This window comes from Xiphias gladius, chromosome 22 (genome assembly GCF_016859285.1).
Source record: "Xiphias gladius isolate SHS-SW01 ecotype Sanya breed wild chromosome 22, ASM1685928v1, whole genome shotgun sequence".
Taxonomy (NCBI): Eukaryota; Metazoa; Chordata; class Actinopteri; order Istiophoriformes; family Xiphiidae; genus Xiphias; species Xiphias gladius.
In genome coordinates, this window is record NC_053421.1 from 27,560,489 (window position 1) to 27,584,853 (window position 24,365).

The 24,365-nt window shown below is 42.7% G+C and overlaps 1 protein-coding gene and 2 non-coding genes across 3 annotated transcripts in view; all 3 read left to right on the forward strand.

The window, feature by feature from the left end:
* The first annotated feature begins 2,085 nt into the window (after positions 1 to 2,085).
* On the forward strand, positions 2,086 to 2,157 carry trnap-agg. Its single transcript has one exon. It is a non-coding gene; the product is annotated as a tRNA-Pro (tRNA).
* A 471-nt stretch (positions 2,158 to 2,628) lies between these two features.
* trnap-agg lies at positions 2,629 to 2,700 on the forward strand. Its single transcript has one exon. It is a non-coding gene; the product is annotated as a tRNA-Pro (tRNA).
* A 1,104-nt stretch (positions 2,701 to 3,804) lies between these two features.
* bbs9 (Bardet-Biedl syndrome 9) overlaps positions 3,805 to 24,365 on the forward strand; it is a 176,859-nt gene continuing 156,298 nt past the window's right edge. The window contains 6 exon segments of the mRNA XM_040116605.1: positions 3,805 to 3,979; positions 6,130 to 6,248; positions 7,454 to 7,604; positions 11,672 to 11,736; positions 11,935 to 12,048; positions 18,582 to 18,756. Of these exon segments, the coding sequence (XP_039972539.1) occupies positions 6,137 to 6,248; positions 7,454 to 7,604; positions 11,672 to 11,736; positions 11,935 to 12,048; positions 18,582 to 18,756 (617 nt within the window). The 5' untranslated portion in view covers positions 3,805 to 3,979; positions 6,130 to 6,136.

Here is a 24,365-nt window from a genome sequence, read left to right on the forward strand (position 1 = left end):
AAACTCTCACTCCTTCTGTATAATTTGCACATTATCCTTACTATTATTATTGGTATGATCATTTTGTATATGGTAATATTGATTCTACCATAAACCAGGTGCCCACAGATAGACCTAGTGTTTCCTTTGGAGCTACCCCAGCACACCTGTCACGCCAGTTTCTCTATGTGACTCTGCCACGACGTCCTGAGAGTCATGGAAGTAGCTCAATACAAAAAAGGAACTTGGAAACTGTAATTTCCTCGTGAAAATTAAAATGTGGAGCTTGGTGACAGCGGCCATGTAACGACCTCCCGCGCAGTATTCATTTAATGAAAGAAAAGGATTTCCGATCATCAGAGGAAACGCACTTTAAACTCTGTGTGAGACCGAATGAGATCCCCGGAGCACATGTGGCAGTGAAGTTGATTTGTGGATGTAAGAACAGGTTTCTTGCACAGAAAAAGAAGCTCTTTACCCTATAGTTGAAACATTCGTGGCAAAAGCCATTTGTTATTTTTGAGCCTTCTCTGCATAGTTGCCTCAACAATCAACCAAGTGTTTTCCATGCCAGTGTTGAAGGTTAAACGGGCATCAAGTAAAGCTAAACTAGACCTCTAGTGGTCATTAGCAGGAACTAAAACAGTTTTTAAAAAAATCCCCTTAAACCAAAGTAACAGGTTGATTCCTGCAGTTTCTCTTGTAAAATGAAGCGCTGCAAAATTGCAGTATATCTAAAGTATAGTTTAGTTCGTTGTGTCAGTAGAGACGAGGAAACACACTTCTGTCTGTGGCTCAATAAAATCCAGCATAAGACCCGATCACCTTTTCATTCTGTGGTTAAAATTGAGCGCTACCTCTAAAATATTCGTCTTTGTGGTTTTTGGTAGGTTTAAAGCTAAAATGCCACTGTCTGCATCTTTCTTCTCGACATGTTGTGTTGAATGTTCTCTTTGACTTTGTATGTGTTTTTTAAATGTGCTGCTATCACCTGCATGTTGCCTTTTTCTCATTGTAAAATTTATGTCAAAGAGATGGAAGACTAAAACGTATATATCAACAAAACATATTGTAAATGTGGGCATCATATGGAAATGTATATTTGGAGATATTTCCAAAAGTATAGACTCTTGTGTTGTATTTTTATAAGCAGAAGGCTTTCTTTTCTTTTCTTTTTGATTGTGTGAACTGAAAATGCAATAAAATGTCATTTTGTGAGCCATAAGTGGATCCAAGACTGGAAAGATGATCTGGACCAGCAGCTCTTGTGCAGGTTATACTGAGGTAAATCCTCGGACCCATTTCGTGTCTACGGCTGTGTGACACCCTTGCTGGCGGCGCTGTAAACCGCAGCGCGGGGCCGATTTCGTGGCCCAGTCGCATTGACAAGGATGCGCTTATTTGGTTCATCGGGCATTTCGTTCACTCAGTTCACCGAAGGCTGACGCGTTCCCGTCCGCTCATCTCAATGTCTCTCAGCCCGACGCCCGCACCGACGCACTGGGTGACGGCGTATGGCCGTCAGCGCGACACGCAATACACACGTTTCCTACGTGAAGTTACATTCACTGCGACGGGAAACTCGGTCCGTGTCCCCGAGCAGTCGGAACGGTGGGAGGAAGGGCTTCCATGCACCCCCAGACACAACCCCTGTGATAGCAGTGTTTCATAGTTCGGTTTCTAACGCCGTGAATGTCAAATCAGAGTTTCAGTCGTGTCACTCAAGTCGTCAGATGAATATAATGAGTATATGGTGAATGAAAAGAACAACATCCCTGTATGAAATTTTATGCGGGGCCTGGTAAAGAAAGCACCCAAACCAGAAAGCGCAACGTGAAGTGGCACCAAAAAGGAGTTTGCGCTTGAAGTACTTCTGCCGATATCGACGCTGGGCTTCCGTCAGCTGCCGTTCCGTCCGGCTGGGGTCGCGGACCGCGCCAAACGGCACGACATTTCCGCGGGAACCCTGTCGGGGACGAACGGGTTGCGGCTTCGGCGAGCGTTTGCCTGGCTGCAGTACCACCGCTGTCCTGCAGGAGGCAGACGATTAGAAGACGCCCCCCCGACGTGGGACGAGGATGTGTCTGTCCGAGTTTCGACGGACGTGGCTCGTTGGTCTAGGGGTATGATTCTCGCTTAGGGTGCGAGAGGTCCCGGGTTCAAATCCCGGACGAGCCCTCCCTTTATGGCGAAAAGGGAGAAGATCACCCGCTTTGCGATGCGGCGGAATTTTGACTCTCCGAGCCGTCTGCCTGGGAACGTGGTCTGTGGGCGGGTCCAGAGAAAACCCCTCCGCCCTCTGAATGTGGAACTAGTAACAGTAACACACCTTTTCAGACCTTGGTCTCAGTATTTATAATAAATGTCGGTTCCAGGCTGAAAATCCCGCCGCGGCCCTTGATGTGACGAACACCAATTAGAAAACCGTGCGAGCGGTACCTGCGACGTGCGTCTACGTAGGCACGTCGACGCCCGGCGCTGCGGGCCCGGTGGGAGTGGCGCGTGCTGCGCTATAACAGAGCGCCAGTAGGTGGCGCTCGGTCGACGGACAAATCTAAAGCCGCGCTCAGGACTGCGGTCCAGACCCAGGCCACGCGGCGTGTGAGCTCGGCTCGACGGTTCTACGGTCCGGGCGGAGTCCTGTCGTGCGGCTCGTTGGTCTAGGGGTATGATTCTCGCTTAGGGTGCGAGAGGTCCCGGGTTCAAATCCCGGACGAGCCCTCAAAGTTTTTCATTGCCGAGGGCAGGACTTTTAATTAAACAGTAATTGCTCCCCGGAGTTGTCTGCACACGCGGTGCAGCCTCCTAAATGCACGGACATGAAGAGGATTCTAACCTGGTATTATTACTGTACGTGCCTCATTTAGCGTGGCTTTTAGCATGGCTTTGCTTCATGTCTTTGTTATGGCTGCAACTAATGCACATTATACCTCATCAAATAGTCACATGTTTTTGCCGTTCAGGTTAACGTCTGCGGTGTATTCAGACTACTCTTCGGCTGTAACCACCTGTGTGTTACCGGTGTTTCACAGGTTCTTCACTGTTTTCATTTTATATCTTCCGAATGACTCGCGTCTCTTTGGTTTTCATCACTTTGCCCTTTTGTTTTTTTTTTTTAACATATTGAACAAAGTGTAATATTTTCATTTGGATCAATATCATTTAATTGAATTGAGCCAAGGTGTGGCCGTATTGCATGTTTAATCAACCCCCCCCACACACACACACACACACAACAACGCATGAAACTTTTCAGACGAACAAAACTGTTCATACCGGGGATACAGCTGGAGCCTCATAAATGCATGTAAAAGAATAGCCAATCAAGGAAAACAGAAAAAAATATACCATATGTAATAACGATATTATGCATTTTCATTGCTTTGTTAATTCTTAAGGTCTCAAATCATGTCGGCTCCTGATAAAAGTGTCCAAAATATAGTTCGGACTCAGACATTTTCTTCTCATGAATGTTGAATTCTTCCATTAATAAAATCGTTTGTACACAGAAAAGGACGCCCTTATCCATCTTGTACAACTGTCTTGATTTTTTTTTTTTAACTGGATTGTTTGCTCCAGTTTTGGTGCCAAACATCCACCCAGGATATTTTGAAGATTCAATATCGAGTCTAAACATCTTTTCGTCTATAGCTAACAAAAAAAAACGCATCTCCACGAGGAGAAGCTTAAAAAGACGTCCGCTGCGGCAGGGTTACGTGTCGTGGGATATCTCTGATGTATTTATGTGAACGTGTCTGTTCCTCGTAGTTGTATTTCTCCAAGGAGCAAACCTCCGCGTCTGGTCTGCGGTCCTCAGAACACGGTTTCCCGTCGGCCCACGCACTTCCGTTCCTGCGCACAGCGGCCCGGCTTCCCCATTGAGCGTCAGTGCCATGACAACAGGACGATGGCTGCGAGCGACGGGCGGAGAAATGTGATTTTTGTGTGAGGGAGGAGGAACGAACCGTCGGCTTCTGCGGTCTGGCTCGTGTACGCGGAGGTAAGAAAAACCCGGGGGCGAACCCGGACGTGTTGTGTCATCGGCGGAGAAGCCGCGAGAAAAACGGCGACACTGTTCTTGACCCCGTTGCCAGTGCCCAGGTAACTTCGAGAGCTAGCTAATTAGCTGGCTAAGCTAAAGTTAATTCAGCGGGCTCGACGTTGGCTTCCAGCCGAGTTACCTGTGCGGGATGCCTCGCTTCGTAACCGACTTCCGACAGCTTTTGAATGCGTGTATGATACACGAATGTTTCCCACTCATAGATGACTAATTAGCCCCCCCAAGCCCCCCCCCTTGGGTGTGAAACTGCAAACCCACAGGTGTCTGGTCATGTGCTGTCCGAGCCCGAGAGTACGCAAAGTTGAATACCACCAATAGTACGACAGCTAATGGACACGCTAGTTTCTCTTTTCATTCCTCGAGTGTTGCACTGAGTCTGCACTGTAGGTTTTGGTTGCGGCATAAACTTCCTTACTCTTACCAATGTGGAGTGTTCCACACACATTGACCACTTAGAAAGCAAATAAAGAGCCAGTTTAATTCCTGATTGGTCTGAAATACTTTACCGCCGGCTGTCAGTGACAGTTCCAGTTTGACTCCCGGTACAATGTAATGTGAAGTACATCTGTCAAACCAGTTTAAATGCTACACACTGAAACAGGCATCCATATATATGTGCACATCGGAAGAATGTCCACTGGTTATGGTGATATTTTATTTTTTCCATCCCGTCCTGCCATAGCCATATATGTACACTCAAGCTTTTTATGAGCCGGTCTGTTCGATGTAACATGAAACTCTATTTATCTCTGTGGGAAAACTACAACTGTGAATGTGTTCAAACAAGTATCCTGTTTTTGATCATATTTGGGATTATGGCATCTACATGGAACATGGAGAGCCTGGTTATCAATATCCCTCTATACATGATCGATCCAGGCTGATTATCTGGCTGCTGGTGTGTCTTGTTCTGTACCAATGAGGAACGTCAGGAAACCTGGATAAGGTGTTTTCTGCAGGTAGCATATCGAGGTTTCTCTCTGGCTGTAATGCTTTATTATCAAGTCGGTGGTCAGATAAGGAGAACAATATCAAACTGAGATTCTTTGACTTGAAGGCTTTTGAAATTTCTACCAACTTAATCCTTGCAGAGAGCATCAGTTGAGGCATATTTAAAATATATCCACAGCTAATTGATGAACAAGTAGGAAAAAGTGCATGCGATACAACAGGTTGTGCCAAGGGAAGTCAGTGAAGCAAACAGGCCTTTGTCCTTGTGCATGCAGCAAATGTTTAGTATTAAATTTTATTTGATAAGTTTTGAGGTGTAATCATTTTGAGCTTTTAAACCTTGCTCTTTTATGAAATATCTTGGTAGTAGAAGGTGTAATATTCCTTCAACGATGGCGCAGGTCTGTATTGCAGTATACTGTAGAGAGGATGGATTCTCTCCGTCTGGATTATCTGCCCGTTCCACCTGCTCAGCATTTAGCAAGTAGAAAAGCTGCTTGCCCCCCACCCCCACCCCCCACTGCCCCTCATTACTCACGCTCAATCCCTGGGATCATGTGACCTGCCTCCTATGTCTGCCGTTGGCTGGAGGTGTCAGCGTAGGGCACAGAGCACCGAGAGCCCTCTGGGCCGGCTGAGTGGACAGTGGTCCCGACTGTCATCGTGCCAACGACTCAAGCTCCGCCTTTGTTGTCGAACTGGCAGAATAAATTTTGGAAGGACATTGAATGAGAAATGAATGAATGAATCTTTCCTCATTCCCCACTGTTGTGGTGCTAGTGAGCGAGGGACCTGACCTCCAAACTACTTGACTGGATCTGCTCTGTGAATAGGAGACAATACTGTGTGTCAAAGTGAATACCTCATCGTTTTAAAATGTAAATGTAAAAAGTCCTTTTCTGATACATAAACATTTTCTTTGTATGTCTCTTTGTTCATCTGTCAGTTGATCAGTAGTTCATCTGTAATGAATTGCTACATATTATCAATCGGGAGGACTATATTTCACTGAAAAATGACATTGTACTCCACAGAGTACAGAGAGACAGATCAACAGGAAAACTTCTGTTTAGGTCAGGTTCACCGGAGAGGAAATCTAACCCTTTCCCTCTTCTGTCTTTCTCTCTCTGTCCACACAGAGGCAGCATGTCTCTGTTCAAAGCCCGTGATTGGTGGTCGGCAGCTCTTGGCGAGGGCGAGGAGTTTGACCAGGGTTGCCTGTGTGTGGCAGATGTGGACAACAGTGGCACCGGACATGGTCAGTGTGTTGTGAGGAAGTGATGCACTGACCACCACACGGCATACAGACCTTACCAGAAATGTGCCCATGCTGAGGTTTAGACGTTGTTATGTTTCCCTCTTCTTACACCACTTTTAACTCACTTTGAGTGGATACAAAAAATACATTAGTGAAATGTTCGTTGCTTGTAGTGTATGGGGTCGTGCACACATACAATATGCATATCACAATTTATGTTTTGGAGTAAATACAAACTTACCAGCCACAGCCAAAACATAGTGGTGGATGACAATAGTTTCCACGTCCATAATGTTAAATTGATTTGGAATCGAGAATCCCAATGACCTGCACCAGAGTGACAGTTCTTCTTCTCTGGCTTCAGTATAATCCCAGACCAAATACGACTGTTTTATACCCAACACTTCAACCAACTGCAACACAAAGAACAAAAGACACACAAAAACCAATCCATCCATAATTCAAGTCAAATGTTCCTCCTGGCAGAGTGGACAGGAAACAGAACCGAAGCAAGTGATCATAAAGGATGTTTTCATTTGATTTGATTGAATTACTTTCGGTAGGGCATCATGCTAGAACTTACTGATGCCTACGTCTTATGAAGCAAAAAAAAATCTGAGCACTTGCCTGGTAACACTGAACACGCTCTTAGTTATGTAGGAGGGACACATTTACAATTTTTGATGACTTCAAGGTCTGGTTCCTACAGTGGCTGAATGTACTTATTGTGAGTTGCTCTGGGCAAATTTGTCTGCCAGATCAGCCTAATGTAATTTAGTGTAATGTCATGCCTCTCCCTCAGACTATGGGCCTGACATTCAGGCTGCCAGGACAGAAATAGTGTCTGTGTGCAAGAAACCTGGAAGTGGCTGAAATGTCGACAGAACTCACGGGAAAGAAAATAAAACTATACTCTATTTTCTGTGTGGAGATGTCATGTGTTCAACACCCCTTCTTATATTTTGGATTACTTCAGGTTATCCTAGACTATTTCTTTTGGCTTGCAAGTTGTCAATCCTTGTCTTGATTAAAAAAACAAGATAATGTAACATGTTTGGCCCTTTGAGCTCTTTTTCTTTGAGCAGCAGCAGCAGCAATATTCAAAAGGAAAGCAGTGATACTCTGGCTGGAGTTAAAGGTTCTAATAACTTGGATCTTGAATTTTAACATCCTTATTTTCCTCCTCTGTGATCACAACTTTGCAGACAAAGTGGTAGTGGGCAGCTACATGGGAATGCTGCGGATCTTCTCCCCACATGCCAGTAAGTCCAGTGAGGAAGGTCCAGCTGATGCCCAGCTTCTGGAAGTCCAGCTTCAAAATGGCATCATCCAGGTGGAAGTGGGCAAGTTTGTCTCGTAAGTAGACCTGGACAAAACCTGGGCCAAGGCCACCGGAGGTTTTAGAAAGGATATGTACTGCAGCCATGATGGATTTGTAGGTTGTTATATTTTATGAAAAAATGTGACATTTCATTTGACACCATGATTAGTAGGACACAGTTTATGCAGTTTGTAATGTAAATTTCAGATGTTGAACTTAACATGAGCACATCATACTCTGATTTGTAGCAGACATTTAATGTTTTGGAATGCTTTTTTGTTTCCTTTGACAGGACATTATGTTATGTTTTGAGCTTAACACGGTGGCACTCCCGATAAATCAAGTCACCACAGATCTGTGCTGTAACACCAGGATCATTGATAGTGTTGCTAACCGCTCAGCCCCCTCCCTCCCTCCAGCCCCATTGGCTGGCTGCCTTCTTGTATGTGAGGCTTTCACCTGTGTTAGGGTTTTGTAGGTCAGCTTGGCATTAGCCTAATGTTCTCTGCCAAGGAGCAACTTTAAATCACTGTCTCACGAATGCCTTATTTTCTTAAAATAAAGCTTTATAAATAACAGATTACACTGCTCTAAAGAACTGAGGGCACAAAACAACGTAAACGCAAATCAAATCTTGTACTGTGGGAGGGTTGCAACTCATGCACGTGCACTTCAATTTTTAAATCAAATTCTGTTTTCAATTCATTCAATCTAATCATTTTAGTCCTTTCGATGTCAGAAAAATAGATTAAAAAATGCCCATCTCAAGTTCCCAGAGCCTACAGAGCCTTCAAATTGCATGTTTTGTCCAACAGACACAGACAGTCCAAAACCCAAACAATTTACGATGATATAAAACAGAAAAAAGTAGTAAAACCTCACATTTGAGAAGCCCGAACCAGCATTTGACATTTTTTATTGTGAAACTATTCTCGCTGTTTGTTATATTATTGTTTTTTGTGATGTGTAGTCACAGGGTGCAGTGGTGCAGTGGTTAGCACTATTGCCTCACAGCACGAAGGGCCGGTCGGCCGGCTGGAGTCCTTCTGTGTGGAGTCTTCAGGTCCACCTGCTTCGTCTTTTTCCCACAGTCCAGAGACATGCAGTTTAAATGGCGACTCTAAATCGCCCCTTAAATTCTTCTGCTGCAGTCAGTCCCTATATGAGCATGAGCTAAATGCCTATTATGTAAATTTTATTTCAATTAAGAACAAAAAAAGTTGTTGTTGTTGGATGAAGCTTTTAATTAAGTTACGAACTGTACATTTACATTGTTGGTATTTAGTTAATATTGAAGCCGTATTAGAAATGGTTTGTTGTAGCAGGCAGGTCAGAGGTCATTGTTGGAGAGGACACAGAACTTCTGATGGAGGCATTGGTCTGCTTCAGGAATTAAACCTTCGAGTTTTAGATTACAGGGCAGCTACTCTGTGATCTCTGGCCACCCTGACAGCCGTATCTCTGTTTGTGTTATATATGTGTGCTGCTGCCTGGCAATGAATCACTGGTCTTTCTTTAACTCTATGTCATGACCTTCTGTGAATTATAAGCATTCATAGTATAGCTTATAATATAGCCTTACTTTAAACTGCCAGGCAGAAACACCCATTCATAACTCATCACACCGCTTTTTCATTCATAGAAAAACCATCCCTGCTGTGACTTACCACCACATTAACATGTCTTTTTTCTTCTGCAATGCATGCTAACCCAAAACCACTACGTCAGGAGTTCCTCTCCCTCCTCATGATTTATCATGATCTATCAGTAACCCAGAGGTCCAAACATAGTTGTGCTCATAATATCAGGCTAACCACCGAGTTGCTAGCATAGCTGTCAGAACCCAGGGGCCCTATCCTGCTTTGTTATTACACTGCATAATTGGATCTTAAGAGCTGACCCCTGTGAGTCAAGGTCAAGTGAAATGTGCAACTGCCTCTAGTCAAAATGACTTGTTGATTAAGTGACCCCTCACAGCCAAAATTATTTCAAAGTGGGAAAGAAGAGGGATAGCGGGAAGAAAGGAATGATGTGGGATGACAGAATAGGGGTGAGATATATATATATATATATATTACTTAGTTAGCAGGAAAGGGAACACACTGAACCTTGTGCCCTTAAACTTTTGCTCCTCGGCCATTTTTGTAACACTTTTAACCTGTGTGCGCCTTGAAACATCCTAAGTGTGTACAGTTTTCGCCTGGGTTACTCCTGGAAGAATGGAACTACTGACCATAAAATGGTTTGTGCCTTGTTCTAATCTTCAAATTACTGCAGTCAAAACATCTATAAAGTTGAATGGTTGAGCAATAAAACACACCCTTGCTTGATTCCATACACTCAGCGGTTTTGCAGCTACACTCTTACCTGGACATGTTTGAAAAGTAGCTTATGGTGGTTAATGTTAGCAAACTTTACATACGCACTGCTGTGTTCCTGACATTACTGAATCATCTCACCCTTCTTCTCGTCACAGAAAAAACATTTCAGTAGTTTTATTGGAAGAGTAAAACAAGACATTGTTCATCGCCAGGTGACATTTTTGTTTTCTTGTTCGGAGTCCCATGTCCCTCGCTCTCAGAGAGATTGACTAATTATAGCAGCTGACTTAAGAAAATCTTTGGCGATGAAGGGAAAGTCAATGTGCTGTTATCCTATAATTGGCATTTGTAGTCACAGTGGGCGTCATTCAGAAACACCTACATGGTTTTTACTATAGGTGCATATTTATGAAATGTTCTTCCATTTTTTAATGAAACATACAGGGGAGGGATAGTCAAATGTTTGGTCATAGGTCCAACACTGATGTCTATTGTTTCACCGAATACTTAAATATATTGTTATTCTTCAATTAACGAGTATGTACCTTTTAATTTCCTTTAAACCGTTTAATCAAATGAATTACACATTGAATCCATGTCAAACCAACCACTAACGCGAACAATGTACCATTTAAATCAATAATTTTTGGGGAAAACTTGTTTGTCCGTGGCTTCAACAGCGTGTCGCACAACCGGGGAAGATGAGAGTGAGACTGAAGCTGCAATCCTTTAAATCAGTAAGAAAAGTAAACAGTGATGCAGAGGCTGTCTGTGCTTCTGAATGACTGACAAACACAGTTATTGTTTGCTGTGGTGAGACAGTGCGCACTCTTCTTCCCTCCCTTCTTCAAGCCAGTCTGACTTTGAAATATACAGTAAGTAAGACATAAACACCTTTCCTTATCAATTAAGCTACACCCCTAACCCTGGTGGTGCTGCCTTACTTCAGCCATCGATCTGAACACCGTGCCTCCCATTGCCTTACTGTGGGTGCACAGGAACCTCCCAGAAAGCAAGGTTTCAAGGAAAAACTCTGGTGGTTTGCCTCGAAGGCTTCTCATATCATCACACTGGGAGCAGAATCCAATTAAATCATTCTGTTTGGAAGACGTTGTGTTTAGTTACCTGCGGTTTTCAGCACAGCATTCTTCAGAGGGTGGTGGAAATTTTGGAAGCTGGCCTTGACAGAGAGGCACATTGTAAATATTGTCAGGGCAGACTGAGGTGGCAGATGGTGAAAGGTTTTGTTTCAGCCCTGACTTGAGTGGTTTTTCAAGTAAGAAAGAAAACTTGTGGGATCAGGTTTTCTCCTCCCTTGTTGTTCTTCTCTCAACAAACATTACAACAGCGGTTGAAAGTTAGTAAGGCAGCATCTGTTCTGGGTCCAAAACACGGACAGATACCTTCCCTGTGGGTTTGCGGTAAGGTAAATAACTGAAATTCTAGGATCAGCATCACTGAGACCATCATCTACACCATCAGCCATAACGACGTTAAAACACTCCAACAGCTGCTACAGTAATTATTTTAGAAGTACAAGTTAAAATATAAGAGACCCTCTAGCTGAGAACATGGGTTCAGTAGGTTCTTAATCTACTTTTATAAACCTGGGATCCATCTTATAGCTACTTGGTTCTGTTCACAGTTTCTGGTCAAAACTGCCACTTCTGTGTGGATTTTCAGAGGTTTGTATCCAACATAACGAAACAGATGATGATGGTCCCGATTGTGGCTGTGTGATGACTGTCATGTAACAGAGTACGTTTCTGTTCTCTTCTCAGGTGTTCGGAGCTTCTTCACTTGGCTGTTCTTCACCCCAGGAAACTGTCTGTCTACTCTGTTTCAGGTATCACACAATGTGCATGAGCGGGCAAATGCTTTCTCCCTTTTGTTTCTCGTAACTCCTCGCACTTTGAGAGTTGTATGATTGTTTTTAATCGTTTGTGTTTAGTGAGAGCAACTTTCAGCTTCAAAACCATCATATAGACTCATAGTTTTTATATAGAATATAGTTTTTTTCTGATTTGTGTGTGTGCCTGTTCAGGCACCGCAGGGAACGTGGAGCATGGTGACCAGTACCAGTTGAAGCTGGTTTACGAACACAACCTGAAAAGAACGGCCTGCAACATGACTTATGGCACCTTTGGAGGAGTCACAGGTATGACCGGCATATTAAAGGCTTTATTATGCCGCTTGTTTCCTGATCAGTTGACCAGGTCAAAAACACAGCCCACCTCTAGGATTCAAACCTCTCTTAGGCATTGCTTTACAAAGACAACATCAGGAGTGTTACAGAACAGATCGTGACAGGTGTTAAACCACCCTAGAATAGCAAAGGAGTGTTTGTGCATAATTACATCTCTTGGTAACACCACTCTGACAGCAGCGGCGTATACTCACACGCACAGATTATCAACAGCAAAGTACACTTTATGTCCTCCAGGGACGGTGGCTGGTGGTAGAAGGTGCCTTTTACTACTTTTCCAGACTTGTGTGTGTACATCTAGGTGTGTATCCTTGCTTGGAGCAAATTGACATTTTTGCAAAGTGAGAACAGTTTGGTCAGTCTCCACCACTGGCTGGACATTGAAAAGGACAGTTTGAGAGTTAAGACTTGGTTTTTGGGTCAAAGTTAGAGTTAGTTGTAGGTTCAGTTTAGGCATTTAATTGTGGTGTTTTGGGTTAGGGTTAGGGGCTAAGGAATGCATAATGTCAGTGAGGGTCCTCACAAGTACAGAGGTACAAACGTGTGTGTGTGTGTATGAGTGAACATCTGTGGATGTGTCTTGGCAAAAGTAGTAATTGGCTCCACTGGACAAATACATAAAACTATAAAAGTCTCTAAGAGGAGCGAAGGATGGAAAGGGAGAGAGAGAGGGGTCATATAGCTGCTCTCTCTCCCGGCGGTTGGGCTTTTGGAAAAACCAAGTAGGGGAAAGCCCTCAAGTAGTCAGCATCCAAAAACACACACACACACACACACGCACGCACACGCGCACACACATACACACACACACACACACGCACACTCTCACGGGGAACCCCCTTTAAATCAGAGAAAATGGCATTACCAAATAAAGGCTGTATTGTCAAGGTGTGCGTGTCTGTGTGTGTGTGTGTATGAGAGCGAGAGAGAGACAGAGAGAGGAGAGAAAATTCCAGACTCTGTGGCCTGGAATCATGGACCCTTCATTCACTTCATGTTTATAGAGTCGGTGTGTGTGTGTCCCCGTGTGCGTACATGTGCACATGCACGTGCGCACAATTGCATGTGTGCCTTTGACTGATAGAAAGAACAGTGTGGGGTCGTTAAAACCAACACCCGGGCCTGTTCTGAACGCACGTGCATAGTGCGTACCATGAACCTGGAAGTGTGTCAGTGTGTTTCCGCATGCTATTTTCTGGTATCGCCCCACTCTACGGCAGATTTCGAATATGTCGTGCAAGCTCTCACACACCCTCCCACTCTCCAACAAATACACACACGTGTCCCGACACACACAGATCCACACGTACGTACATAAATGTATAAAAATGCAGCAGCTCGAGACACACATGGGGCCTTGCACACTCGCACATACAACCACATACTTAAACACACGATAATCACCCACATAAATATATACAAGCATATAAGTACTCTCCCCTCTCCTCCCCTCCCCTCCCCATTCCTCTCCTCTCCTCTATAATTGATGTAATCCTCTCTCCTCCTGCTCCCTCCCGTTGCCACCACTAGATGTCAGTGCAGGCCCTAGGATTGTATTCACTATAGCATGAATGTATGGGATCCTGTATGGTAGGGAAAGTCCTATTTATCCACCAGGGTCGTCTCATCAGGAGGGTCAGAGTTCAGCTACGGCACAGCATCCCTGGATCTGGCGGAGGTTCAGCGTCTTGCTCCAGGACACTTCGGCAGAATGGGGAGGTTTGTAACCAGCTCCTCAGCTTGGATTACAGGGCTTGGTTCAAGCAACAATCTGCACATAACAATATTTCAAACTCTTAAATCTATTTTTTAAACTGTAATTTTAGGTTTTAACGGTCTTCAATCAACCAGGTTGGTCCACTGGACACGAAGACTGTTTTTTTTTTTGCTCTAGATGAGCAAAATCAAAGGGCAGCAAGGTAAATACCTGACAATGTAGAAAGAGAAAATTAAAACAGCCAAAAGCAGAAACTAAATAGTAAAAAATTAACTAAAAGGATCAATTTACAGACTGAATTTACAAAATGCAAAGGAACACGATGCCTAGATACAGGCCCTCAAGTAACCTGCTGCAGTGTTTCAGCTTCAAACCAGAATTATGGTGCAACAATCTTCATTTCCGTCATTCCTTCATTCCACTGTTATAGATACACATTTTTTTTGCCATCGTTGATACAGAAGAGGTTTTTTTTGGTTGTCTTGTCAGTTTTGAGGTCAGATGAGTTGCTTGGGATGATCTGAGCGTGTCCGGGTCGAGGACGCTGCCCGCTGTTTGAGCTTTCCTCACTGTTTCACACAGCTTACGCGAAAATGTGCTCTCACAGTTCATTGGCTGGAACACACACACACTCGTAATGATTTGCAGACATATAGAAATACATTAATCCACAGAGAAACACACAAGCACACACTGGAGGGTCTTTTCTGTGTTGGTTTACTGAGTACAGAGTGATGGTCACAGCTCTGAGGCCAGACCTGCTGAATGTCCAAATAAGTAGTTTGGTGTGTGTGTGTGTGTGTGTGTGTGTGTTGGTTTCTTCAGCAGACAGTGTATGACAGTGCTCTGCTCTCCAATGTCCAAAGTGTGTGTCTGGATTTGGAAATTCTCAAGTGTGTATGTGTGTGGGAGTGTTTTTACAAGTCGTTTCTGCTCTTACACGTGAATATGCACGCGTGTGTGTGTGTGTGTGTGGGTCTATAATAGCAGCCATTTAGCAGTGCTGTAGGCGCTGTAATAGCAGCTCTGTACTAATACTGCACTAATAGCTGGGCTGCCTTTGGGTTTCGGTCACATTCAGGCCACACACATACACACACACACTCCAGGCATGGACTGGCCTTTTCAAGCTTTGGTCAGATGGATATAGATATACATACGCACGTAGTCCCACACACACACACACACACACACACACATACACACAGACACATGTACATCCAATCATACACAAAACAAATTGGCACACACACTCCCTAATCCACAAGTGTGCAAGGGCGCACACGTTCACATGTACCTACACACACTCTCTCTTTCTCGCGCACACTCTCATTCACTCACACACAGAGGCCAGGGTCTGCCCACTGCAGTGTGCGGCCAGCCTCTGTGCTTTGTTGGCTGCCCGGTGTGCTTGTTCAACATGTCTTATTAATGGCGGTAATACAGCCCTGTTTCCTCCGCTGTGTCTGCGCGGTGGCACTCTCATACTGGGCTCTTTGACACATTATACCAGGGTGTGGGTGTCTGAAATTACACATGCACGGTTGCTATTATAGCACAGCCTGGCTCGTATTTTCAGTACGTAGCACTTCTCTTATTATTGATGATACAGCGCCCTGTCAGGCTGTCTGAGTGCCTGTTGTTTTGACCCTCGCGCCGATCTTTAGGGTGGGAAACGACCGCCAGATACCTGACAAATCCACCAAAGTGTTTGTCTGGGAGGACGGTCCAGTCCTCGGGTATCCAGCTGTTTTTGGAGTCCCTTTCTGTCCATACAAGATCAACAGCTGGTGAAACATAAAATTGGCTTTGTTGGTTTGTTGTTTTTTTTTTTTCTTTACACCACAGGCTCTTGTGCCCAGTTTTGATTTGCTACTCACAACTGATATATTTCAGAGTTCTGGATTTAATAGAGAATTTGAAAACACGGTAATGCTTTATTTTATGGGTCTGTTATTTCCTAATATTTTCCTGGCCATATCTTGAATATTTCCTTGAAAGAAGTCTCTAATGTGGTTAAAATTACAGGGAAAATAGTTACAAAGTTCTGAGACTGTTAATTTAGATAGTTTAGTTATTTGCAAAAATGTATTCTTCGTATATGTTCAGTTATCTTCTTGGCTGTAGAGGAACTGAAAATGTTGTAATGACTAAAAGAAACCAGCTTGGCATTTAATTAGAATTGATGAATTTGAAGTGTACCAACTGATCACTCTCTCTGTTTTATCAATAAAATTACACAGTTCTTTACAGGAAGTTGTCATTATACCCAAGAATCAGCTTATGCCAGGACGTCCTACAGAAATGAAACCAAAAGGAAAACTGACAACATTCAACTGTTTCCATGACAAGACCGAGCATATTTCTATCTGATTTAAAAATTTTAATCAAAGTGTCACAAGATATGTTGTCATTTAGGATCAGTTACTGTTTATGGCAGAGTAAATCAGCTGAAAGTAAATGTGATTTTAGCTTTTGATTTAATTATGTCTCTTCCTTTTTTTTACCCCACAAATATGAAAAGAATCAGAACTGGGCTACAATTAGAAGAAGAAACAATGAGTTGAAACATATTCAGAATTAAAATAACACATAACCCTAGTGCTTAGAGACACTGTCAACATTACAGTTGGTGAAAGCTTGTGTGTTTCCACAAATTTCCCACATCAAGGGCAGTGACGTGGCAATAAACACAAATGACAGCAGACCCTCATGACCGAGCATCGTGAACTGAAGACAATGCCTTTGATTTTCAAGGCAGACTTTATCCGTGTTTCAAATAGTTTTTCGTTTTTAAACAAAGCCACCTGGTGCAGTAGACAGAACACATAGAGAAATACACACTCATGCATGAATGTAAATCCATCTCCATGCAGACGTATGCAATCAGATGCTGCCACCACTGCTGTTGGCTCATTATCCAGCGTTGTTTTACACTCACCTGCACTCACAGGGTGTGTCTGCGGCGTGAGAGACCTTGTCCTTCGGTGTGTTAACGGCCACCCTGAACTCCGCTCATCACTCAAACACACACGTGTGTTTACACAGGATAGGTGTGTAGGATTGTGCGGCTTTTCTTTCTAAATCCTTGGTGATAGATGTTGAGTGTGTGTGAGTGTATGTGTGTCTGTGTGTTGCACTGTAGGTGGCTGTCTCCCTGACCTCTAGCTGATGGCAGTGCGAGTTTTAATAGCGCGTTGAGGCCTAATTATAGTTCTCTGGTCACACAGCCCAACTGCTTTATGGCCTTGTGTGTTGCTGTGTGTTTGTGTGTGTTAGGGCTTAGTGGGTCCCACATCGGGCCTTTCCTAGCATACACACACTGTAGCATACTTTCATACCCAGAGCCAGGTGTGTGTGTGTGTGTGTGTGTGTGTGTGTGTGTGTGTGTGTGTGTGTGTGTGTGTGTGTGTGTGTGTGTGTGTGTGTGTGTGTGTGTGTGTGTGTGTGTGTGTGTGTGTGTGTGTGTGTGTGTGTGTGTGTGTGTGTGTGTGTGTGTGTGTGTGTGTGTGTGTGTAGGTGTTAATGGAGATATCAGATTCAGCCAGAGGGAGAAACACACCTCGCAGCACAACACGACATCACGGCTGAAATGAAACAGAAGCCACGAATGTTGTTCAGGATCACTGGTGCTTTATTACTTAAAAACTCAAAAGTTTAAAACTGCAGATTCACAGCTGTCGTAAAGCAGAATGTATAACTGGATTGCAATGAAGTTTTAGCCAGCAGTGGTTTTGCTTATACACATATAAGCAGTTTGTCAAAATTAAATTTCCTTTGTTGCCTTAAAAAAAACTTCAGCTGGATTGATTTAATTTTTCTTGCATAGACTGTCTCAGAGAAAAAGGTACAGGAATGTATGTAAAGCAGAGTAATAAAGCCTCAGTACTCAGCACTGCTTCTAACGAACAAGGTTGTATGCTGTGGCATGACCTGGTCTAAGGGCAAAAGTGTATATACCTGTCTCTAACGGTGGGCCTAAAATCCTGCTGTCACGGAGAGGGACGAGGCATGAGGAATCGTACAAATGGGGACAACAGAGCAAACTTTCAGATCCTCACCCCTCAGAGACCTTCGTGGCGGTGCACTTGTTTGTTCACTTGATATGTGATGGAAGCAGTTGTGCAAAGAATAAAAAAGGAGAGCTTTGGAGAGACGTTTAAAACCTACTTTCAGAACTCCACACACTGTGTTAAGTGAATATGATTGAGAGATGATTAGATATAAAATTGACCCATTCATAGGAAACTAGTACTTTTTGAGTTGCAATTTTGGATTATTTTTGTTACTGATTAGTCTGTTGGGTTTTATTTTTACGTTTAATCGTTTATTTGAGTGGTCTGTAAAATGTAATAACAAATAGTGGAAAACACCCATTAAAACTTCATTGAATCTAAGATCACATATTCAAATTGTAACTGAAGATCTGAAGATATTTAATTCACTTTTCTATATAACAGAATGGCAGCAAGTCCTGATTTTGGAGAGAGAATTTTGGCATGCATCCTTCTTAAATGACTTAAACAATAAATTATCAAAATTGTTGTTGATCTATCTCTTTGTTGTTTGACTTATAAAATAATCAGCCAGCTGTTTTAGGTATTAGATCCCTGCAACAAGCCACTTTATATCCAGGAAATGGAAATTCGATAGTGTCCGTTCCTCAATATATTATAAATACCGACAGTATGTGAGTGTGCCCCAATTGATGTTGGTCTTTATGGGATGGAATAACCGAATCGCCTCCTTTGTCCCCCCCCTCAATCAGGTCACCACTCCATGTGCATCCAGTCTATGGACGGGATGCTGATGTTCTTCGAGCAGGACAGTTACTCCTTTGGCAGGTTCCTCCCTGGTTTCCTGCTGCCAGGGCCACTGGTCTACAACACCAGAACAGACAGCTTCCTCACCGTCTCCTCTGCACGCCAGCTGGAAAGCTACAAGTAGGTTTTTTGGATAAAACAACCTCAATTTAATGTTAGTAATTAGAATAGAAGAAGAATGTCTTTTTCAGTAAGGAAATTATGGGATACATCGTGAGTGAAACGAGTTTATTGAGTAAATGATGTTTGTTTTGTTGTTTAATGCGTTTCTCTATAATTATACAGTGCATTCTGAAAGTATTACGACCCCTTTATCACATTTTGTTAGCCTTATGCTAAAATTAAAAAACAAAACTAAACGTTTTTCCCTCAACAATCTAAACTCAATACTCCATAATGACAAAGTGAAAAACTGAGCTATCACATTGACATAAGTTTTCAGACCCTTTGCTTGGTGAAATTTAGCTCAGGTGCCTCCCATTTCTCTTCTACACCTTGATTGGAGTCCACCTGCGGTAAATTCAACTGATTTGACATGATGTGGAAAGGTACGCAACTGTCTATATACGGTCTCACAGCTGACAAAGCATACCAGAGCAAAAAACAAGCCATGATGTCGACGGAACTGCCTGCAGAGCTCAGACACAGGACGGTGTCGAGGCACAGATCTGGAGAAGGCTACAAAAAAAAAATTCTGCTGCATTGAAGGTTCCCAAGAGAACAGTGGCCTCCATAATTCTTCAATGGTGGAAGTGTGGAACTACCAGGACTCTTCCTAGAGCTGGCTGCCCAAACAAACTGAGCAAACGGGGGAGAAGGGCCTCGGTAAGAGAGGTGACCGAGAACCCGATGGTCACTCTGGCTGAGCTCCGGAGATCCTGTGTAGAGATGGGAGAAACTACCAGAAGGACGAAGGCAAAAAAACCAAATTGTAGTTGAAATGTAAGTTAAGCATGTTATGGATTGCTTTTAAAGCAATGAGTCATGAAAATATTTGCTGACAAAATCACCTGCAGTGTATTTTAGACCTTGTTTGACCATGTTAGTTAACAAAAACATGCCCAAACGAATGCACATCGCTTTGCAGGTGCTAATCTGTGGGTTGTAGCAGCTATGAAACTATTTGAGGTTATCTAATGTCAGTCACTGTCTTTATCATCAGCTAATGATGGTTAGTGACCAGTGCTGACCAAAGCTTCGCCGTCTTAAAGGCATATGCTCTTACTCCACAGCTCTTCTGGATGGACCGAGAAAGACACACACACAGACACACACACACACACACACACACACACACACACACACACACACACACACACACAGTTTGATTGGAAAAAGTATCTCACTGTAGTGTAAGCACACCCACTCCTCCTATCACCCTCAGTCTGAGGCAATGGCGGGCTTTTAGAAGTCTTAGAGACTGTGGGGGTGTACAGTATGCGTGTGTGTAGTTTTCTCTCCCAGCTGTTATCTGAATGCCCCCTACCAGTATCGAGAGATTCTCCAGACCAGATATCACTGTGGAAACGCTGACTTCACTGCTCTCCCTGGTCGCACACAAACACGCCCCTGCAGTCCACATTCTGGAGCAAGATTACATAGAGCTCAGCAGACACTGATTGCATTTACATACACAACAGCACTGCATAACTAATAGCAACAAGCTTATTAATTCCATTACAGTGTGTACACCTCAAACTAACATGATGTCCATTTAATATTTGGCCCTTACTGCACCTTTTGTGTTCACTTTGTGAATACGACATCAGAGGTAGTTTGTCCGGTCACCTCGTAACCTTTGATGTTTGGTTTGGAAAAAAGCCAAAACATTCTTACGATTATTGTGTCCCAACGGATGTAGACATTCAGTAGAAATACAGAAATGTGTGTCAGTCTGGCTGAAACACACGAAAGACGGGAAACAGTTAGCGAGTGGAAAGATCAACTAAAAGTTAATCCAGAGCAATTCTTTAAATGAATGGTTAATTATTCTTACTTTATCAAACAGAAATGGCAAACATTGGCTAGCTTAACTTTCTTTTCACTTTTTATAGAATAGGGAGATTAAAATTGATAATGGTAATCCCTGAAAGAATTAGCTTTGCTTTTAAGCCTATGGGTTAAATTGTTGTTATTCAGCCGAAGCGATTAGTTGACTAATCAGTTAATTATTTTGCCAATTTATTAATAATTTAAGTCATTTGTCAAGCAAAAATAGCAAATATTCCCTAGTTCCACATTCTCAGTTCTAAGCATTTTCTGTTTTTCTTTGTCAGCTGACCATCTTTGGGTTTTGAACCACTGGACCGACTTAACCAAGTGATTAACTTCAATTCATCTCACTTTGGGCTTTAGAAAAGAGAGATTGGAACTTTTCACTATTTTCACTATTTTCTGAGATTTTATAGATCCAGCGATCGATTAATCAAGAAATATATCTGTAGATTAATTGATAAATTGTTAACAGCCCCAGTGATTTCTGAATGTGTGGGATTCTCAGGAAATGGACTAATTCCTCCAGCCGACTCTTTAGCATTGGATGTGAAAGGCAAAAGTCTTTCCGGGTCTGAGATCATCACATGACCTGCAGCTCTGACTGTATCCATTAGGCCATATTCACTGCAGAGCACAGTGCTTTTCACAGGAGCTCCATAACTACAGGACTGTTCAAAATCAATCTGTGTTTTACTCTCTCTCTCTCTGTTTTCCTGAGATATTTTTTACAACAATCTTAAATTACCCAAAAAACCCCCCCAAAAACCCAAAACATTCTCACCTACCTCTTGTCGTAACTAGCCAATCAGATTCACATCTTCAGAGAAATCTTGAGAAGCTTTTATACAACCAGGTACTGATGTGCTGTGGCTTACTGACTGTTTTACTGTATATATTCCACATCAGATGACGGGGTCAGGGCTTCACTGGCTGTTGTACATTTAATATCAGATGACTGGTCAAACTGTTCTGCCTTGCTCAGTTTATTTAGCTTGTTGGACCTTCTCCTGCTCTGATGAATGAGAGCTTGATTTGGTTGCTCTGTGTGTGTGTGTGCGTGCGTGCGTGTTGGCGTCAGCTTTGAAATTTTAGTTTGTGTTTATCCGTGACACTGAGGGAGCATATGCATATAGTGTGTGTACTTTGTGTATGTACGTGTTTCCATGTGTGCATACAGTGTGTATGTATATGCTTGTATGATGTATATGTTGAAGGTAAATTAGTGTGTTTGTTTGTGGAGTTTTTCAGAGAGATCCTCTTTCATATAAATGAGATGACTGTTTCCTCAACCTCAGTGTCTCTCTCTCTCACACACACACACACACACTCATTTCTGCACGCACAGAGCCTGAGAGAGAACACCATGTCCACTGCAAACACTTTTAAATTGCAAACAAAGAAAAATGTTCCCAAGTGTATGTCACAGCCAGTGTTGTGTGTGTGTGTGTGTGTGTGTGTGTGTGTGTGTGTGTGTGTGTGTGTGTGTGTAATATGTCAGGCATGCAGGTGAATAATCAGATTGAAATGTTTTTTTAATTTTTTCACTGTACACAAAGGGCTTTGTGTGATTTTTAGCCTTTCATAACACTTAAATCAACATCCAGGCAACCTCTGATAGATGGAATTCAGCACACACACAGATGCATGTACACTTTTAATTCATTCATTGTACCTCATATCCCGTCATTTGTAAAACATCTAGGTGAAAGGTTGAATTGAAATATCAGAACAGAGTGAAAGAGTACAGTCATTTTATAGTGTTGTTTTAGTATTATTAGTCAGAATTTAATCATTCACCTGTTCGGGAGTTGGCTTGTTGATCCGTTAAGTGCTGCCTTAAACGTTTAAAACCCCTGACATATTTAATTTATTTTTTAGTCCATTTTCCTCCCAAGGAAATGGTCACCGTGTGATGAAAAGCTTTCTTTACTGGCAGTCATCCATAAAGCAGCTCGTTAGCCTTACCGCCATTTCTCATAGAAGTTCAGTGGGTACTGCTACTGTATGGAGGAGTTTAAAACTGTAAATCTGACGTTGTGTTGCAAAAATCAAAGGTGAGAACACACGTTTGCCATTTTATATACACTGCTATCAGGAATTAGTGTCACTTTTAGCATATGGGTTGCATATGGTAATCCATGTTATCCAGGTATAAAACTGAAATGTTATTCAGGCAATAGGATGGGCAGTGATGTGACAGTTTCCTCTTCTATACAGAAGGTGAAAAGTAAGAAATAAGCAGTCAAATAGAATATATATAAAATACCCATACAGAGCTGCAGTGGAAGTGACAGTGCCTTTTTGCTTTTCAATAAAATATGATTAGTAATGGGACATTACAGAGGCTGAGCGGCTTATAAAGTATACTAAAACTGTGTCCCAATTCCTGGACACATACTAATTCTAAGCAGGTTTTGAGTTACTATGTAGTTCACACTGGAGGCATGACGTAGCTGGGGACAGCATCAGCGTGCTAACATGCTCATCATAACAGTGCTAAAATGCTGATGTTTAACAGGTAATGTTTACAATGTTAACCATCTTAGTTTAGTGTGTTAGCATGCTAACATTATTTTGAAAATCACACAAACACAAAGTACAACTGAGACTGATGGGAATTTTGCAGGTATTTGGTCTGAAGCTGCAGTATTGGACAAATTAGAGTTTGCTACATCGAAAGCCAGAGAATTACCAAAGTTATTGCAATTAATCCTCTGGGGACCCAGGATGTTTCTATACATTTTTATGGTTTGATGGCAGTAAACACGTGCTGTTTTTTTGGTGTCAGTTCGTCTAATTAGTTTTTTCATATCATATAAATGTTGTGTAAATTAGTAAAAAGAGAAATGCATTGCTAAAGGAGAGATCAGTGTGTTCCTAGTGTAAAGATGACTAGTATGAATCACTTGTCCATAATGTGGCAGCCATATTGGATTTTGAGCCTTACGCCTTAGGGTAGATTTCAGTCCTGACAGCTTTGATTAACAGCAGTTCCGTGGTCCAAATGTGCATTACTGAGTGAGAAAACTGTGAGTGGATAAATCAGCAGTTATTTAGTGTTTGGTCTGCGGTTCGAAGTCGGGCCGAGTCGGGTCTGGAGCTCTCCGTTCATCCAGGTGTTAGAGGAGAAGGATAGATTCCCGCCAAGCCGCTTTGACTGCCAGCTTCTTACTGGAAAACTCCTGAAGCTGAAGATGCCAAAATCAACTGACCACAGATCGGTCCGACCACTTTATCCTCATCCAGTTGCCAACAGCTCACTGATTAAAACTGATAGACCACAGTTCCGGGGAACAGCAGGTCAGCGGCATGTTGACTGACCTGACAGAAGCTGTAAAGCAGAAGGAGAAAATAAGATGCTAGCCATGGATTTTTTTAATAATGAACATGTTCCACAGTGTTCGACTTTATTTAAATATGAATAAATGATGTGTGCTAGGATTTCTGCCCTGGCCTTTCAGATGGAATTTCTCTCAGGAAAATTACTGATGTTTTTGTGGTCTTGGGCTGGTGGTTAAAGAAGCAAAATTTGTAACCGTAGTCACTAATTTAAGTTTTTAGAGTGGCTGTGGAACATCTGATGGGAAGACTTAAATCAGAAATGCTCTCTGTGCAGTACAAAGTGTCCATGAGCAAGGCATTCCACTTCCAGCTCCACCAGCAGCCAATACTGACCTACTGAGTAAAAACCGAAGTAACTCATTGCGTGTTTTGTCTTTCTTAAACATCATCGA